Source organism: Perognathus longimembris, chromosome 2 (assembly GCF_023159225.1).
Source record: "Perognathus longimembris pacificus isolate PPM17 chromosome 2, ASM2315922v1, whole genome shotgun sequence".
NCBI lineage: Eukaryota > Metazoa > Chordata > Mammalia > Rodentia > Heteromyidae > Perognathus > Perognathus longimembris.
In genome coordinates this window covers 115,098,172-115,118,956 of record NC_063162.1, presented here as the reverse complement: position 1 = coordinate 115,118,956, position 20,785 = coordinate 115,098,172, and the positions used below count along the sequence as shown (strand labels likewise).

The following is a 20,785-nucleotide window of genomic DNA, read 5'->3' as shown; positions in this document are numbered from 1 at the left end:
TAGTGATAGACCACCATGAGCCCCTTGGTGACTGAACAGGTGGGGGTTTTCCTTTTTACAGAGATAGAACTCAGTATGTGAAATGTGGGGAGAAGTAAGGGTACTTGAAAGGATTTAGCACAGATTACAGTCTTCTGATAGGGTAGGGGATTTGGGAGATAGGTAAGGAAGTAGGACTTTCCCCTGGATTGGATGCTGACAGGAAGTGGGAGTAATCGTATGAATGTGTATCTTAATTACTTTTACCTAGGAGACTCTAGTCTCCTAGAAAATTAGTGAGAGTCCAAAGCTGTAAGTGTGAGGCATCAGCTGCCATTCATGTTAACTGGGGTAGGGGCCGATGAGATTACCTCCAGAAAGGAGTTATGCAAGCCAGGATTTGAACCCAGAGTTGACCCCAGAGCTTGTGCATTTACAGAAAGAGCAATAGAAACTGCAGGGGGGAAGGGAGGAAGCAAATGAAAGATGATGGGAAAGGTCTTAGAGGAAGAAACCTGAGCTTGTTAGTCAAGCTGAGAAATCAAAGTAGGACATGGGTGTTAAAGAAATGGCTCCCATGGGAGCTACCTCCTCCAACAATAGAACAAAGACAAAATAAAGTCTCCTCGGGACCCTTTTTGCTCTCCTGGAAGCTTTCTAGGTCAGCCTACACATATGCACTCACTAAACACTCATGTTTTCGAGCCTCAACCCCATAATTCACGTGTATGATAAGCTTCAAGAAAACTGAGGTCTGTTTTGGTGTCTTTTTTTGTTAACATTAAAAAAGTGAGTGTATTTAAACATATTCAGCTCATAACAGAGCCAATGAGTGAAGAGAATAATAATCATGCTGATTATTGAACTGATATGAACTGGCAGTAGAGAAAGCTGGTCCAAGGAAGGTAGTGGAAATGTGTCTTGTAAAAATTAGAACCGAGAGGCGCCATAATCATCTGGCACCCGCTCAATGTTGTATCTATGATTAGAAATATACATGACAGGAACTCCAGGGATCTTTCGAATTCTTCGTTTAAGGTCAAGGTCAACTGTAGCCACAATGTAACACTTGTGCTGAACTAAGCAGTCATCTGCATAGGTTCCTTTATGTGTGCATGGTAATCGTTCAAATCGTGGATCCTTGGCGATTCTTAGAGCCACTCCATACTTCTGGCCCAATTTCTCAGTTTCACCCTTTACACAGTCAGTTATGCAAGGGATACACTTGGCATACAGACAGTCCATCATTGACTATACTAGGTCCAGTTTGGCTTTAGTAGAAAAGTTGATAAAGTTGGTATCAACCAGGATGTGGTAAGGTGGGCCCAGCTGTGTATTATATTGGAAAAATAAACAGGAATGATGTTGGGGGACTTCTCTTACCTTCAGTACACTGGGATTCTTTTCCTTTTAGGCTTTAATCTATCCTTTTCTTTAAGTCTCTCATCTCTGAGATTAAGCATTCTTTTCATGGTTGCATACTTCCTCGTTTTCTTTTGCTTCCCCATGTTCTCCCTGCACTTTGGTCTTTTTTTTTTTTTTTTTTTTGCCAGTCTTGGGGCTTGAACTCAGGTCCTGAGCACTGTCCCTGGCTTCTCCACTTCCAGCTTTTTCTATATATGTGGTGATGAGGAATTGAACCTAGGGCTTCACATATAGGAGGCAAGCACTCTTGCCACTAGGCCATATTCCCAGCCCTGTTTTGGTGTCTTGATCCCTTCAATCCCTTGGACTTGATGAAAGCATCTTTCACTAAAGTTTCCCATTACAGGGGTCTCCTTCTAGAGTCCTAGAGCTCTTTGGTGCTATGCTGGGGGGGCTCTTCCAAGAGGCTGCTCTGTTAATCTTGACAGTAGGGGTGTACCACATGCCTGCTGTGCCCACTTATAGGGCAATTCTCCCTTCCTTTGAAGAAGAAAGCCCTTAATGTCCCTTACTTCCTTTCTCCAAGTACAGAGTGAGCAAGGACATGAAAATGAGGGTCTTTTCTTGCCTCCCTCTATCTGCATCCAGCACACACATATCAGGAAGAGACCATAGGATACATGAATCATACAGGTCACTCTCTATTCCAGACATCTGGATCTTTCATGGAGTGACACACATAGGAATATGTGTGAGATGACATGTGGCAGTTGTCTTAAGAGACTATCCATTTGTGCAAGTTACTGAGATTCTCAGAGCTTTCATGTTTGACATTTCCTGAGATGCTTTGAGCTACTAGATAGTTACAATAACTTTTTTGCTTAAGCTAGTCAGGGTTCATTTTTGTATCCAAAGAATCTTAATTGACACATATATATTTGGTGATGGTTTCTACTGAGCAGAATTTGGGGAAAATGTTATTAACAATGCCAGTTCAAAATGATGAGACACAACATTCAGCCGAAGCTTTAGCTTTCCAGTTCACATGGAAACCAATGATGTGCTCCCAGGAGACTTGCTATATTAAGATTATTGGCCTTTTCCCCTAGCACTGGGAGGTGGTCAGAATAAATGCCAGAAAGATAATGGGTGTTTGACCTTTATTTTCATTATGTGACTTTGTCTCTATGGGAAAAATGATGAGGAATTCACAGCTTCTCTGGCTTGTGTTTTGATAAAGAAAAAGAGAGAGAAAGAGAGAGAGAAAAGAATTTGTTTCTTATGAAGAAATTTAATTAGAAACCTCCTAAATCTAAACACCATTTCTCAAAAAAATACACTAGTACATGAAAATTACAAGTGTGAGGTAATCTCAGTACTTAAAATAAGTCCTCATTTACTTATTTCTTTGACTTTACTATAGTATTCCATTTGGAGTCACAACAATGAATCATTGAGAGAAAGCAAAAAGGAGCAAGGTTATGACTGTATCTCTGCAAACAACTGCATAGTACAAAATATCTGCATTGGAACATGTTTGCAGCGAGAGTGGATTTAGTTAAAAAATGAGATAAAACTGCATCTCGTTTTGATTTCTCCCAGTTTTTCCTTTCCAGGTTTTATAGTTCATTTTCAATAAAGTAGATAGTATTATTGCTGCATTTGTTCACTCTTTGTTCAAAATGAAATGTACCTCATTACCTGACTTATATAATTGTAACCCCTCTGTACATCACTTTTACAATAATAATAAAAATAACTTTAAAAAAACTCTACGGTAAAAAATGAGATAACTTGTGACCTTTATGTTCTACAAAGTAGCAAGTCATACTGAGAACATTGATCATTCTTTAAAAAAACACCAACTCTTACCTATTTATTTGCAGCTGATTGTTTACATAAAAATCTCAGAACAACTACTATTACAAGCTATAATGAACTCAGAAATTCCAAGTCATTAGAGATCCCATATACCAGGCATAATCAATTAGGAAAGGTCCTTGAAACTAAGACCCATTCATAATATCACAAATGGCGAAAGTTATAAATTCACTAACTCTGGATAGCAACATAAATTTCAAAACAGAATAGAATGTAAATAAAAAACAAGATATAGAATAGCAGATATACAACATTTACATAAATGATAAATTTATCAGAACAGGAGTCTGGGTTTTTCTTGGAATGACACATACAGGAATGTTAGAGATGGCATGTGGCATTTAAAATTTACTGTCTAATAATTTCAGGTAATGTGGATTTTGCTACCAAATGATTTACAAAACCATTTTTGGTGTTTTGAATTTTGTGGATTTGAGGATTATAGATGAGGGATGTTTCTGTGTGTTATCTAGACTTCCAGACATTCTTTCTTGAGGTTTAAATGCTTTACATTTTTTGTAACTCCCTGAATTATCAGATAGAAATAATAAATTTATCACTTAAATACAAAAAATCTTACCTCTAAAAATGCATTAACTATAAATGTCCTATATAAGTAGTTGTGAACTGATATACAAAATTCAGATTGCTGGTCTAATCTTTTAGAAAAGTCTCAAATATATGTCAAAATGCAGTACAACTGAGCAATAAAATATTACTATTCTCACTTTTATCTATAATTTTATTTATATTTTATAATAAAATATTAAGTTTTGCTTTGCTTTGTTTTGTTTTTTGGTCAGTTGTAGGGTTTGAACTCAGGGCCTGGTGCTGTCTCTGAGCTTTTTCACTCAGGATAGCATTCTGCCACTTTGAACCACAGCACCACGTCAGTTTTCTCATGGTTCGATAGAAATGAGTCTCACAGATTTTCCTGCCTGGGCTGGCTTTGAATCACAATTCTCAAAGCCCTGCCTCCTGAGTAGCTAGGATTACAAGCAGGAGCCACTGGTGCCCAGCAAATAATTATATATGTTTGTGCCTGTGGGTTTTTCCTTATTGGTCCTTATTTCAGTTAGAGAATCTAAGAATGAAATAAGAAACAAACTGAATGTGTGAATCATTGTGTTGTTTTGGATAAAACTTCAGCAATTTAGCCAGCAGAAGAAGTAATGCACGAAGCAAGTAATAGTCTACATGTCCAGAGTTTATACTATTTAATTACTTTTCCATATGGAGAAACTTATCCTGCAAGTTTTTGTGCAACAGATAGTAGCAGTGACCATGAACTGTGTGGGGAGGGGTATTGGGAGACATCTCAAATTTTAAGTGCCACTTTTGACCACTACTTAGTGACCTTGCAACCGGTTTCTGTTGTTTGGGGTTTTTACATTTATAAAATGTGGGTATTTGATACTTTCTCTTCTTCACAAATGTTTCATAAACTGGGTTATACAGATGTGAGACTGCTACTATTATAGAAATATTACAGAATTCTGCACATAGTTTTCACTAATTTCCAGATGGAAATGAACTTAGTTATGAAAAACAGCATGCAAATCAATTCCTTGGAATTACTTGCTTTAACCACTAGATGGCAAAATTGCTCCATAAAAATAAAAGTATAGCCAGGTGTACTACTGACTTGAGGAACTGGAAAGAAAGCTAGGTGATTCTTCAATTTAAAGTAAGTGGTATTACATATGTAACTATAACCCCTCTGTACATCACTTTGACAATAAAAATTAAAATAAGTGGTGATTTCACATAACACTCAGTATTATTCAAAGAAGACATATGTACTTTTCAAAACAGCAGTTCACAAAGTGATGTTCATTTTCAACATGGCCTCATAATAGACTCAGTGAGGTTCTTTATGTATTCAAAGACTTTAGGGTAAAATTAGGTAAGCTTTCTGTATGATTTGGGGTATTCCAAGAGGGACTCTGATGTCAAAGAATCTTACCTCTAACCTGCTTGACACCTGAAATTCCACCACGAAAGATTCATTTTTCAAGTGCTTAAAGAGTTTCCAATCATTTAGAGCAGCATTGTCAACTGAAAAATACCTCTGGGAAGAATGACCTCCTCAAGTAACAATGCTGGATGGTTTTAAGAGATTGTTGCCATTTAAGTAAGAAAAAGACCCCTTGTGAATGAAATGCAAGACAGATACTTAGGAAAAGAGAGGCATAGAAGAAATGAGTCAGACTGGGCTCTCCTTTGTTGTTGGTTAAGCTAAACACTCCATAGCTCAGTATGATCTTACTATTGAGAATGTGATTACAATAGGAAAACTGAGACCCTTGATAATGTTCAGCTCATCAAAATCCATATTGTCACAGACATTCCATACTGTTTACTTAGGAGTGGTGCTGCATACTTTATGTTGACCTAAGATAAATAAGTACAAATATGTTAGGAATTGATATCACTTATTTGTTTCGGTACTCATACTAATCATTAACAAATACTGAAGCTTAGTCCAGAGTTAAGTGTCTGATTAAAGAGTTCCAAGCAAAAGAATTCCATGTAGACACAGGGCTGAATAAATGTTTGGCTGTAAAATAAGAATTTCTTATTCAAAGAAAGAAGCAGGAGACTCAGACTAAATAGAACAGTACATCAACTATGTTAGGCAATAACTTTGAGAAACAGACACTTATTAATTTAACTTTGTATCCGGGAAACAATACAATTATAGTAAGATCTCATTCTGGCAAAACCAAATGTGGAATATCAAACATGAAGACATCTTTTATTTGAAAGGAATTACATTGTCCTATTTGTAAATATTTAAATATAAATTCTTCCAATTCCTAATACTCTCTTTGGGCCATTCCCCCATTTTCAAAGGTTTCCATGCATCATTTCACTTGCCTTTCTTCCAAAGAATTATTTTTTTGCATAGATAAAAAACACACTAAGTTTATTATCAATTTTCTCTAGCCTATCTGCAGGTTTCATTAAATTATTCTTTGATCTGACACTTCAAGAAGTCTAACTATTGAGTTTATGTACAAATTTCCTTTAATCATTCACACAGGGTTTTGGCCCCTGAATAAAATCAATTTGTGCCCACCATTCACTTTGATTTCTATGTTGTTCTTTGTCAAAGCTAGCTCTGCCACTGACATTGGCCTAGCATTGTAGTTAGCAGTCTCTCACTCCACTTTACCACTACAGCTTTCTCAATCTTAGAGCCTGCCACCATCATTTCTGAAAAATCCTACTGGTAACATAGGTCTTCCCCTGTCCACGGGTGTATAGAACAACAGGAATAAATGCCAAGAAGCATTAGTGGCTGGCTTCCATATTTGTAAGCCACTCTGCCATCATGCAGGAAGTAGATATTCCTTGAATAAGTAATGTTCCTAATTAGTTACATAAAAGGGATTTCTCATTATTGAATTTTAATTTTTTTTTTACAAATTAGTCTTATGAGATAGTCTGTCAATAATTACAGTCTGATCAGTGTTACCCACAATGAGAAATGTCTCCTTCTATACAACTATTTTTCTGTCCTGTGCCATACAATTTGCTCTTCCTGACCCTAGCAAAAGATATACTTTTGTTTGTACTACTGCACAAGACCTTCCACTTGGAACTGAAGCAAAAGCTTATACTTAACTCTTGCAGGGACAGTTGTTGAATATTAAGTATGAGAGAGACTAGGCTGTAGTTGCCTTTTATTAGGATCATAATTTCCTGGGTACAATTTAGATTCATGGTAAAGAGAGTGAGCAACACTGGGAACAGGAAAATATGTTATGGGACTATTTCAGATGGTCCCTTTATTGTTGTACAATCCTTAGTATTTGCTATGGCTCCTAGTTTTCTCATTAAGTAACATGCAACTCAGCAAATTATTTCCAGAGAAATGTGATGGTGAACGTTTAGCACTAAACCACTAGCTGTCACAGGAAAGCTCAAACACAGCATCTACCAATTTCCAGAGCATAACTTCTACCAATTCTAAACTACTAACATGATGTCACTGCATAAGGTATTGGGAAGAGATAGTTGGATCTCATGGGCCAGTACCAACTGTTGAATCAAGCATTTCACAGCTACCTTTGAGCTTTTAAAAGCCGAAACAGCCAGAGAACAAGGATGCAAAAAGCAAAACAGGACCAATGAATGTGTATGTTCCTTAAAACTAGATGCAGGCTGGGCACTGTGAGTCTTCTCACAGCACGAGAACAGTTGGATATTGCTCTTTTTCATTCTTGGTGGTGGATTTCATGAAAGGGCAGTTTGCCAAATTGATCCACTCCAAAGTTACTACCTTGAAATTAAGCTATTTTGTACTTTGGGACTAGATAAATACTGTTTCTCATCAGACTGTTACCCAGTTTTAATTCTTTTTTTTTTTTTTAACTTTGAGGCACTTTCTTCTCCTTTTCATTTCTTTCAGTGGAATATGAATTGTTTTACTTAGTGGGCTACAATTCATTACTAGCATTTACATTATTCCAGATTTGGCCAGTTGCAGCTCCTTCAGGCTGGCTTCTGTATAATTTGCTGAGCCTTCATGAATTCTTTGAGAATTTCTTTCCTTTCAGAACAAAATGTTCTGTGCTCATCATGTATTTTCCCTGCCCAAACTCTGTAATCATATATTTTCCTCCAGTTCTGTGGAGAGCACATTGAAACAAAACTGGTCTTTAGATAATGACTGCAAATAATACATATTCACACTTCTGGTTGGTAAACCAGTGTCTTGTGAATCTGGTTAGTGTAAAAAGATTCTCTTGTATTAGTCACTCAGTGAGTAAGTGAATACACTCAGGGCACTCTGGATCTTTGTGCTCCAGTATAATTTCCTACAGATGCCCAGCTTGAACCTTGGATTTCTAGGGCAACACATGGCTTTCCTGATATACTATCCTAGAGCCATTCCAGTAAGGAGTGTATATGAGTAATATCTCCAGATAGAAATAGTCCCAAACTAAAAGCTCGTTACAGATTTAGAAAATGTTGAAGCAACCTGTCTGCCACTTCTGGTAACCTCAAGCTTTAAGATTCTCTCTACTTGGACTGGGGATATAGCCTAGTGGCAAGAGTGCCTGCCTCGGATACACGAGGCCCTAGGTTCGATTCCCCAGCACCACATATACAGAAAAAGGCCAGAAGCGGCGCTGTGGCTCAAGTGGCAGAGTGCTAGCCTTGAGCAAAAGGAAGCCAGGGACAGTGCTCAGGCCCTGAGTCCAAGGCCCAGGACTGGCCAAAAAAAAAAAAAAAAAGATTCTCTCTACTTAACAATCAGAATCCTCAACATCACAAGCCTTTATGAAAGCTCACAAATGAGGCAAATTTGGCACAAGACTTTATTCAGTGTCATGTGGACTATTAAAAAAGCCTAGTGAGGGCTGGGGATATAGCCTAGTGGCAAGAGTGCCTGCCTCGGATACACAAGGCCCTAGGTTCGATTCCCCAGCACCACATATACAGAAAACGGCCAGAAGCGGCGCTGTGGCTCAAGTGGCAGAGTGCTAGCCTTGAGCGGGAAGAAGCCAGGGACAGTGCTCAGGCCCTGAGTCCAAGGCCCAGGACTGGCCAAAAAAAACCCCAAAAAAACAACAACAAAAAAAAGGCCTAGTGAATTCCTAGAACCATTCTTAGAAATGGATAAAGGATCTTGATATTTCAGAATAATTCCATGTGTTTCTTTCCAGTTCCCACTATATAGAGCTTTGAATGGGCTGTCTTTTTCAAGTTACATATGCTTGAGAAATATTTCTCAAATTATTTTAAAGTTGAAAAAAATAACAGAATCAGAACTTGTAAAAATACATCTTTTAATAAACATCAAGAGGTACAGTACACATTTATTGAGGTTTTACTCTGCAGCTTACAGCAAACATACCATCTATTATAGTGTATATACACAAGTAAAGTCAATTCAGGTCCTTGTTTTTTTTTTCCCCATGGCTGGACAAACCAGATCCAGATCCAGGCACCAGCATCTAAGTTTTGTTTTCCAAGCTGGCTTCTGTAGAAGTCCTTTAACATTAATAGGCTTTTAATAAAAACAACAAAAAAGTTAACCCTCCATGCAATGACAGCCTGATTAGGACTCAAATGGCATTTTAAAAAACAATGGTAAATTCTTGCTTTCCTTTGATGTTTTAAGAAACAGCTACTGATAGCAAATCTTTTCCCAAGTGAATCTATAATAAATACCAGCTCGAGGCTATAACATGTAACCAAATATTCTCATACAAAAGCTTAATATTTATAACACCATGAACTAAAAATTGTCTAATGTCATAGTAGCGGAGTCTATTTTCTTTTACACTGTTTATATCAAAGACCAAAAGACAGTGGCATTCTTGATTCTTCTAAACAAAAGTTTAGTGATGAAAGGAACTCCAATTAATTAGCAATGGTAGAAATCAATATTCATATCGAAATCCAACTTGCTATTGTGTTGGAATGACCATGACTCTGCTATATCTGACAAGAATGCAAAGAATCCGAACTGAAAGCAATCAGAAGCTATAATTAAAAAAAATCAAACAGCCTTGCATGCTATTATTGATAACATCTAAAAATTATACATCTGGAAATATTTGCTATATACAGAAAGTACTATTAGAAATAGGAAAAGTCCAAGTATTTATAGAAACACCAGGATCATAGTCAAGTTTACAAAATAGCATTACTAGGTTTACTATACAACTAGCTGTTTGTAACATTTATTTATTTTTGTAACATTTATGAGTTAATAAAACAAAATCTTAGACCATAATGCTAATATGTATGTGTATGGCAAATTATACCAATTAAATAATGAGCTAAAAATTCATAAGCATACATATCTAATATCCCTGAATTTCTAAGTGTTATCTCAGTGTTAACACAGCTTCATTTTATTGATACTGCATCAGGAGATGTTTCTTGTTTTGAGACAGGGTCTAACCATATAGCCCTCGGACTCATAATCCTCCTGCTTTAGTCTCCTGAGTACACACACACACACACACACACACACACACACACACACACACACGGTACATGTGTACCACCAGGCCCAGAAGCACGTAGCCCTCAGACTCATAATCCTCCTACTTCAGTCTCCTGAGTGTACACACACACACACACACACACGTGTACCACCAGGCCCAGCTTCAGATTTTAAAGAGTCATCCTCCCTTAATATACTATCATGCTTTTAGAGGTGAAAGGGTATAATTTATCTACCACTTTTGCCCATTCTCATCAACCTGACATAATACTGTTATATACGTAAGCTAAAGTAGGTGCCCTAAGGATACAACAGACTGAAGTAGTTTTCTAAGATCCAGGTTGCTGGTGTTGTACAACAGGCCCATCTGTCAGAAGGTAATGAAATGTATTCATAGATCAATGACTGAGAAGTTAAGGCCAGCTGCCAATGAAGTCAGATCGTTCCCTAGTTGTCAGTTACCAGTTTGATCTTCAATAGATTAAAATTTCTTCATGTATAGGACCAGATCTCCTTTTTATCAGTCCTCTGAAGCATCTACTAAAATGTTAGGCAGATACAGATACTCAGGATATAATCAGTAATGGTGGGCAGTATTGAATTCAGTGTGAATGTGGTCATGGTAAATCTATCCCTTATTTCACCTATTACTTAAATATCAGTCAACTTATTAAAACTCTTATGTCATTACTGAAGAACAGACTCTTGTCCCCTACCACATGTATCTAAAAGAGAATAACCAATTAGGTTTAAACAACCTTTTGTAAATTTCTCTTAGCCACTAAGAGATTGTATACGCACATGAGTTGAGTAAGATTTAATGGACAGTACCTGGCAAATAGGATTTTCTGCCCCTGAGGAAGCACCAACCTGTCACATGGTACATTTTAATGCAACAATGTATTTCATAAATTCACTAGCTTTAAAAATTACATCGTGTTACCTATAACTAATGATATTTAAAACTTTAGTTTTATTCTGAGATTACTATTAAAATGTATTTTTACTTTTAAACAACTGGCATGAGGTAGAAGATAAAGAACTCATAACAGTTAAGTAATCTTCAACATACTGAAGCCTGCTCAATAAGGCTAGCCCTAAGAAAGAATAAAAGTTACAACTGTAACTGGTAGATTATTGACTACTACCAAAATATTACCCTTATCTGCAAGGAAATTGTTACATTTGGAGTTATATTTCTTTTTCTAGTCCAAGGTCTTACAGAAAAAGGATGATCCACAATCCAAGTATTCATACTGTATACAACAGCGTCTCTTAGCCATCATTCTTTAGCATGTTGTTCTAAATCACCAACTGCAACACAAACCCTTCTCACTTCAACTAATCAGTCAGTCAGTAAGGACGTTAAAATTCTTTCTAGTATTAGAAGCAATATAAAAGGAATGTTTCACATTTAAAATAATTTACACCTCATAAAAACTAGCAGCACTTCCTTTTATCAGGACATACAAATTTGGCTCTAGTGACTGGTCACAACAACAAAAATTTGACTGGTCCAAAAGGAAAATGGGAAGCTATAAGAAAAATTTTAAATAGCTAACATCCCTATTAAGTAGTGTGTGAAACGACTGGAATGTCAATTTCAATGGCTGAGAGGCGGGAACGTGCTGAATAGGGCTGTGAGTAAGTGTGCATACTGGGAGGATGAGAGTACAGTGGCTGCCAGAAAGGAGAAGGCAAAGATTTGCATGCGCAATACCAAATAAACAGCAAAAGTCCAGTCATAAACAGACCTCCGGCACTTGCAATAGTAACATACACTGCATAGTCAAATGTAAAGACGGGCTCAAACTTCTTGTTCAGATGGATATTGTAAAAGATGACCCAGATGGATGGAGAAAGGCTGACAGTACCTGCCAGAAAAAACAGCAGCCCAGCCACCAGATGGCAGCCTGCACTATTGACCAGACACTTGGCCAGCTTGATGTTGGGCACTGAAGATCTGAAGGCTGTGTTACACATTCCAATCAGGCAGAGCAGCAAGGCACCCATTGCGATCAAGATGCTGAGGGGCAGCGCAAACTGGAGAACACGGAGGTCCAGCTGGTCAACTGAGGAGTACCAAGTAGTGTCATACATCAAACAGTCACTGCTTCCATCATACCGGGCACATTTCACCCACAAACCTGTGTAAACAGTCAGGTTCTTCTCGTTCCTGTTGAATGTGATCAGTCGTAATTTTCTCCAGTTTGGAAGCAGAGTCCCTGCAAAGAGGCCTGCTACTGAGGCAATTCCACACAGGAAGGACAGGACTGTGGCTGCATGGACATCCCGACAGCCCATGGCAGGCAGGCTTATGTAGTGCTGTCAGTCAAACTAGGGTGACACACAAGAAGACAAACAAATCATGAAGGGACAAGAGAGCACAGTAGGAAGGCAATATCCCTGGTAACACATCTAATAATGAAATATCAATGCAAAGAGGGACACACCTTTGCTTCTTCTCTATAGTGTGCAAATATGTAAGTGCACGAGTACATGGGACCAGAGTTTAAGTGCACATACATTTGCCCGGTTATCAGTGTCTGTGTTATGTAGCAGCGAAAATCTTTATCATCAGTATTTTTTTCAGTATTTTTTTCATACCTAACTGGGACAACAAATAAGGTAGAATTCTTGAATCACACCAAAACTGCTCACAGTTGTCAATATTCATTCAACACACATACTATGTGTCTATCTACAAACAGCACAATTCAGCTCTAATGTTCATGTAGGTGTAAAAACAGGCTACAGCACAGCAAGTTATGTGGCTCTTTGTAAGACAAAAGTATGAGGAAAGAAGCACTGCAGAACAGCAGAGTAGTAATGAACTGAGTGAGTCAGACTGCTTGAGTTCTCATCCCCACTCTCTATTTACTAACCAACTGACCTTGGACCATGCCTCAAGTCACTCATGTAATAATGCCTACCGGCAATAGATTTTTCTATGGATTCAATGAGTTCATATAATTTCAAGTGCTTAAAACATCTAGAGTGCTGTGCTTCCTGAGTCAATTTCTCTTTTTTTTCATTTCTTGTCAAAGTGATATACAGAAGGGTTACAGTTTCATACGTAAGGCAGTGAGTATATTTCTTATCCAACTTGTTACCTCCTCATTCATTTTCCCCCACTTTCTCCCCCCATTCCCCCTCTCCCATGAGTTGTACAGTTGGTTTACACCATATAGTTTTGTAAGTATTATTGTTGCATTGGTTTAGCACTCAAGAACTGCCCAGTGTAACTCTACTGTAATCTGAGAATGTATACACTGGGAAAGGCTACTAATGATGCCAAGCTGCAAAACTCATGTCCCTGGTCGGTTTTGTTTTGTTTTGTTTTGTTGTTGAATCATTAACCTGTCTCCCCATTTATGGTAATTTCCAGTTCCTTGCAGAAAGGTCATTCGAGGATTCTTTGAGTAAGTGTGCCCTCTACAAATACCACAGTCACTCAAACAGGTGAGCCACTGGTAATGTAGAGCTGCACAAGGAAGTATATATATCACTAAGCATTCATTCCAAGTGTTTTGAGTACTTTACATTTGCCAAATACTGTTAGGCCCCGGAAGGACATTGGAGAAGAATGACCAACACTTGTTCAATGAATGTTAGATAAGAAAAGCCAGCTAATTTCACTTCTATATATCAAGCACACTGAGAAATTACTTGTAGCAAATGGGCTTAAGAGTTATTCAAGTAAAAGGATGAAAACAAAAATCTCTAAAAATCATTCTGCTCAACTACTTCCTGGCTCATTGAAGATGACCCAAATAAGTGCTTTTAAGGAAATCTGTAACACTTAGTGGTTATTGTACTATGATTGCTCATATAAGATCAATGCAAGACTTTTGGAGTAATGACAAACTTTCTATTAGTGCTATGGTAAGAAAAACAGCAGTCAAACCTTTCTCTTATTGCAAATTAAGTCTATTACTTTTCCATTTATGACAAACTATAAAAATTAGTATCTTAGAAAGTAATCATAATAAAAGAAAAAATTATTGTTACTCAGTAGTAATTTTCCCAAGGGCCTGAAATTCACCTCAAAGCACTATTCAAATATTATTTTCCACCATGATGCAAGAGAACAGACCACTTTAAGGTAGCACATTTACTCTTTTTAGTCAAGCACAATGAAAAAGGGCAAACTGAAAATAATTTATATTTCTGGATGTAATTTATGTGGCACTGATAGATTCCAGCATCTTTAGATGGTAGAATATTTTCAGGAGGTCAAGATCAGAGAAAACAACCATGTATAAAATACTAAGAATCTGAGTTAGAACATTCTTCTTATGTGTGCTCTATTAGGAGGGTACAAAGTTCTTTAGAAAGCCATGTTATTTGCATATTTAATCCAGTCATGTAATTTAGGAATAATTTTACTAGCAAAAATTACATGCCATTGTAACATACATTTCAAACTATGACTTGTACAATATAAAAAGAATTTGAAAACAAATGACCTCTCTCAAATTGAAGATCCCTCAAAATTAAACATGGAAGTTCTAAGTTTTTCCATTCGTACTTGTCTTATTATGTTGTCTTCTGTCAATATTATCAGAAATTTTAAATATTACAGAAAGTTCTATGGATGAAAAAGTTCCCTTTTCAAGCACACTGGAAAGAAAATGGTTGCTTAATATCAGCAACTAAATACCTTGGTCTATGGGAAATCTAGTGTAATTAGAGAATATATATATGGAAAGACTATTAATGATTCCAAGTTCCAGAACTCGTGTCCCAAATGATCAGTAATCCATATCCCCCAAAACATTGAGCAACTTTCATTGCCTTGCAGAAAAATCGTTCTAGAATAAATTGAATACTTGGGCCTTGCAGCAAAGTTGTAGTAAGTCACACAGGTGAGCCACTGGTAATTTAGAACTGCACAAGGAAACAAACATGATTAAGCAATTCTTCATAATGTGCTAAATATTTTATACATGCCAAACACTCTATCAGGCACTGGATGACATTGAAAACATTGAGATCTTGCTATTGTCTACAGTGTTAATAGAAATACGTTATTTTATGCAAAATGCTGATGATTTAAGCAATTAGGTGATTACTACACAATATGATTTTTCTTGAGTATTAAGCAAAGTATTAATCAGGTATCTGCACGTAAAAATGTTTGTCATCCTGGATTAGAGAAAGACCAACCAATGAAGAGAATAAAGATTTGACTGTCTCTCCCAAAGCCTCAAGACTCAAGATAAACCATTCAAGTTTCTAAATCAATCACACTTCCTTCAAGTTTCCATAAGTAGGCAAAAACTACTTGGAATGTGAATGTAACTGAAATCTCTCTCAACAACCTGCCCTATACCACTGATTCCTGAAATGGAGATTCATTGAGAAACAAGACCAGGGCAAATGGCAGTAATCTTGTAATATACAGCCTACAAACTATCAAATATTAATGAATAGAAATGGGGCAATAGTTATTTCAGTATTGTGCTTAACTACATCCTGCTTTCTGCTCCTTACTGGCTAAAAGACTCTCCCATTTTCTAAAAACAAAACTAAGTTTATTTTCTCTCTCAAAAAACCTGAGATCAGAAAAGATAACCATTTCCAGGCAATTATAGACGATGCCTTTATAATCTTGTATCTAAGTTTGTTCACACTGGTGAACTTCAACAGTGATTAAGAAGTCAATCAATTATGCCTGTGGTGATTCTTGTTTTTCAGGGTTTTTTTTTGTTTTGGCCTGTCCTGGGCTTTGGACTCGGGGCCTGAGCACTGTCCCTGGCTTCTTTTTGCTCAAGGCTAGCACTCTGCCACTTGAGCCACAGCGCCACTTCTGGCCATTTTCTGTATATGTGGTGCTGGGGAATTGAACCCAGGACCTCATGTATACAAGGCGAGCACTGTTGCCACTAGGCCATATCCCCAGCCTGATTCTTCTGTTTTTCAACTAATGTCCACCATTAGGCGTAGGATATGCTCCTCTTTGTTAAGGGTGGTTAGTTTACTAAATTAATGTTAATTCATCAAAGCTATACAATTTATATTCATATTTATATACTTTTCATAGTAATGGAGGGAAAAGCATATATTTCAATATATAAAAGCTCCTAATTAGGGACTATGGAAAATGTCCAAGAACACACTTTAGCACTTGAGAAGCCCTCATGAACACTAGCTGGCTGATGACTCTGCAGATACATGAGAACTCACCAGTAACAGCCAGGAGGCAGGTTGCTTTGTTATCTAGGAGACCAATGACACCCCTTGAAACCAGCCATAACCTATTATGAACAAACTAAGCAAGTCATCTATATCCTATAAATGCAAAATTACTTTCTTGTATTTCTTCCCTCTTTATTCCTTTTTCTTTTCTTTTTTTTTTTTGTAGTACTGGAGTTTGAACTCAAGGTCTTACATGTCAAGCCATTTTTGTGCTGGTACTTTTGAGATGGGAAGTTACTATCTACCAGGGCATGTGCCTAGACTAAGATCTGAGTATTTTAGGAGTAGTGTAGAGATAGCTATGTACCACTATGCCCAGCTTCTTTAATTGATTTAGAAGTATTTCAACCTTTTCTGCCTGAGTGGAACTACCATCCTACCAATCCCAGCTTCCCACACATCTTGGAAAACAGGTACATACCACCATGCCCAATGATTACAGGTTGAGAAAGGGGTCTCATGAACTTTTCTCCCTTGGCAGGGCTTGAACGATAATCCTTTCATTCTCAGCCTTCCAAGGAGCTAGGATCACAGATTATCAATCACTGGTGGCTGGCTTATACTTCAAATTTCCAATCAATAAAATGTCTTTTAAGGTAGTGTGACATGGTCAATACCAAAGTTGTTTGTACATGGAATATTATCAGAAATTTAAGTTTGTAATGGTTATCAGTGAATTACCAGGTAGAAACATTTTTTTTCTGGATTGTAAGGAAACAACTATAGATAATTATAATCACACGAGAATAATGGTAGAACAACATTGTTTTTAGAGGACTTACAAAGACTTCCAAAACAGCCACTTCCCATTAGTGTTTGCCTGTTACACAAGGATTTTCAGAAATAAACAGATGAAATTTGGTACACAAAATAAAAATATTTTCAGGAAAATTTATTTCTTGTAGTTTTGCATGTAGTTGTTTTATGTCTTTAATTTGTTGAAGAACATAAGTATCATTAGCAGAAGGAAGGGAAATATGGCATGACCAAAGGATGTACTTACCCTTTCAGGTACCTTATAGTCCTAAAGTAGATTTAGTCAATTTAGAAGAGACAAGTAGAGATAATCTGGCCCTAAAGAAATAGGAAAAGTGCCCACATTAATGTTACTTCTCATTTGAATTCAAATGGAATTAAAAAATAACACCTAAAAGCAATGAAGTGTTATGCAAAAAACAATGCAGGCAATACATTTTTCAAAAAGATTCTCAGATTGGGGTAAAACCCCAGGTAGAACATTTGCCAATACGAGCTTGGGTTTGATTACCAATACCATATAAATAAGCACACAGAGGAGTCTATTATTAATTCATGCATGATTATATGTAAGTTATAGACGTGATTTGAAAAGATAGAATTAAGTATAAAAAATACTTACTGTCTTGGAAATATCAACAGCTAATGGACTTTTTTTTAAAGGTCTTTATCATGATATAGTGAAAGAATAGTTAGGATAAGGAAACACTATATAATACTCTTGTAAGTAACAGAAATACACTTAAATGTTTTTTAAAGCATACAGCAATGCCAGACAAAACTGATCCGCATTGTAAATTCCAAAATTGGAAACCAGATTGCTATTGAAGTTTGTTTCCACTAATGGCTCACCCTGCCACTTAAAGATGTTTCCATGTCTCTAAACATCAGACACTTCCTCTTCAAATGCTATTTAACTCAAACAGGAAGGACGAGTGAAAACTTGTAAAGCCGGAGTGCTTCCTGGATTAAGGTGTTTATCACTGGTCCCATTATGATCATTATGTACAACTCTGAATCAGGATTTCAATCAAGTTTCCCACATATGACTCTTGAGTAGTTATCAAGCATAATTGTCTCGGAGACAGAGGAGACCGTTTTATAATAAATAACACAAAGCAAGCCCACTTAGACGATCATTTCAAGGAAAGTCACGGAGTCCGGCCATTCTCGAACGCGATGAACACCTTCCGGAGCGCCAGGGACACGGACGGGCCCGTCCGACAGACAGACAGACAGACAAACACACACACACACACACACACACCAAAAAACACACAACAAACAAAAACCTAGGCCAGAATAAAGTGAACTGAGCTTCCCAGCAACCCACATCCCAGCCCCAGCCCACGCACCCACCCCTGAGAAGTGGAGAACCGAAGCTGGCGGAAATGGAGGCGGGATGGAAATGGAGGGGAGGTAGGAGCCCTCCCAGCTAGACCCAATGGAAAGGAACAGGGGGCGGGAACCTTTCCAGTAGGAACCAATGGAAAAAGACCACAGATGAGGCCGCCGCCGCTCCGGGAGCGAAGCTGGTCCCCGCCACCTTGAGTGGGTTTGAACCGCTAGCAGGTCATCATTACACAACGGGAATCTGCTGGTTGTTCAAAAATAGCAACTCAACAACAGCCGGCCGGTTCGCCAGCCTAGGCTTCTCCAATCACGGGCTTCGACATTTCCATACAGCTCTGCGAACAAACGACTTTAAAGCTTGATCAACCCCCGTCCCCCCCCCCCCCCCACACACACACTATTTTCACATCCACAAGTGTGGTCAACCTTTTTCAGTGTCTCTTGATATAGGGTCTTTACACCAGACCCACAACGATGTAAGCAGAAGACTCTGAAGCCCTAACATTCTTGAACACACCTACCTGTTCCTGCTCCCCACCGTCAGAACGCCGGAGTGGCCCGCAGCGAGAAGCCTCCCTGAGCTTCTCTGACTCCGCGTCCCGGAAGTGCGTTCCCAGTGCTGCAGCTGCCCTGGAGGCTTCTGGGAGCGCAAACCCGCTCCCCGTGGACTCGAGCAGGAATACCTAGCTGCCGGAGACTACAATTCCCAGAATCCACCGTTCTCACCCCCAGTTAGCCCTCAGCATCCCTGGACCGCCTCCTCCCTGCGGGGTACCTACCCATTCCTCTTGCATTGAAGGTTGGTCTAGATTTGGGTAATCGGTTTAAAAAAAACGCGCGCGCACACAAGACACACAGAGAAATGAAATTAAGAGTTGTCTCAATTTGAATGCCCTTGGAAATGACATATTAAATGTTAGGAAAAAATCTCTTAAATCCAGGCCCACCCTTACAGAAATATTTAGCTAGGCTCAACCTAAAACCAGACAACCTAGGTCTGCAAAAGACTCTGGTTGAGTACCTTTTCGAGGTGGTTTGTAAATGTTGGGAAAGGATTAAACTACAATTTACAATTGTCTTGAAAGCCAAGAGAAATATTGTGGGTACCATTAGTTGTTATATATTTAAATTAACTTTACGCACCTACACAATTTTAACTGTCTATTCGTTTCTTCTCTTAAAAGTGAGGTTCTGTAGAATTAATCCTATATAGCACTGACATGATTATAAAAGAAACGACAACTGCCAAAATGTCTTTTTCCAAATTACCTTAACATACATATACCCTAGAGAGATATAGAAAATATTGCACATATGTTGTATTCTGAGAGCAAGAATGTTAGATATATGTATGGATTTTGGGGTGATTCTTTACTATTCCTTCAAATCTTCTTTGAAAGGAATTAGAAATAAAAACAAGAAAAGAATATATACCTAACCCCAGCAACTTCTGAGTACAACCTAACTTGGAATTAGGGTAATTACAAGGGTAATCAAGTTAAAGTGAAGTCATCAGCACAGGCTCTTATCCAATGACATGTCCTAACCAAAAGGAGAAATGCGAAGACATATCCACAGAGGGAGAACACTACCTGAGATGAAACCTGATATTAGGGTAGTACAGCTACAAACCAGTATTTGGAATGCCAAATACTGTCAGCAAACCTTCAAAAACTAGACTACAGACATAGAATAGAATCCTCTTACAGCACTCAGAAGTAACCAGTCCAATCAATATCTTGATCTTAGACTTCTAGGCTTCAGAGACAATTTTTGTTTTATTTAAACTACCCAGTTTGTGGTATTTTGTTATGGCAGACCTATGAGTAAAAGGAAGAAAATAGCAAGTTAAGCAATAGTATTAACAAAACAAAACAAAAAAACAAAGTGGGGCTGGGATTATGTCCTAGTGGCACGAGTGCTTACCTTGCCCACATGAAGCCCTGGGTTCGATTCCTCAGTACCACATACAGAAAAGGAAAGAAGTGGTGCTGTGGCTCAAGTGCCAGAGGGCTAGCCTTGAGCAAAAAGAAGCCAGGGACAGTGCTCAGGCCCTGAGTCCAAGCCCCAGGACTGGAAAAAAACAAAACAAAACAACAACAAAAAAACAAACCTGACAGCACTGGTCATGGTGACAGCTACAGGGTAAGCTGAGACAGAGGGGGCCCAGAGTTTGAAGCCAGTCTCAAGCAACAATGTCAGATAATGCTTCAATTAAAAACAAGCAAAAGACAGCAAAAGAACACACAACAAGAGGGAAAAGACTTTTGTTTGTACTAT

The 20,785-nt window shown here is 38.0% G+C and overlaps 1 protein-coding gene and 1 pseudogene across 4 annotated transcripts; both read right to left on the bottom strand.

The window, feature by feature from the left end:
* Positions 1–756: 756 nt before the first annotated feature.
* LOC125345828 lies at positions 757–1,502 on the bottom strand (annotated as a pseudogene).
* An 8,811-nt stretch (positions 1,503–10,313) lies between these two features.
* Cldn12 (claudin 12) lies at positions 10,314–19,140 on the bottom strand. 4 transcript variants are annotated; one of them, XM_048339982.1, is made up of 4 exons: positions 19,027–19,140; positions 17,400–17,470; positions 12,070–12,532; positions 10,314–11,572 (listed from the first exon to the last, which is right to left on the bottom strand). In XM_048339982.1, the coding sequence occupies exons 3-4, from the start codon at positions 12,497–12,499 to the stop codon at positions 11,541–11,543; spliced, it is 462 nt and encodes a 153-aa protein (XP_048195939.1). In that variant the 5' UTR covers positions 12,500–12,532; positions 17,400–17,470; positions 19,027–19,140; the 3' UTR covers positions 10,314–11,540. The 4 variants fall into 4 exon arrangements, with proteins under 4 accessions (XP_048195939.1, XP_048195936.1, XP_048195938.1 ...); XM_048339979.1 differs by lacking the exon at positions 10,314–11,572 and having other exon boundaries at positions 11,584–12,532; XM_048339981.1 differs by lacking the exons at positions 10,314–11,572; positions 17,400–17,470 and having other exon boundaries at positions 11,584–12,532; positions 19,027–19,127.
* Positions 19,141–20,785: the final 1,645 nt, after the last annotated feature.

What these genes read in the sequence shown, in the direction of transcription:
- Cldn12 (XM_048339979.1), bottom strand. Translation starts at nt 12,499, where the DNA reads ATGGGCTGTCGGGATGTCCATGCAGCCACAGTCCTGTCCTTCCTGTGT.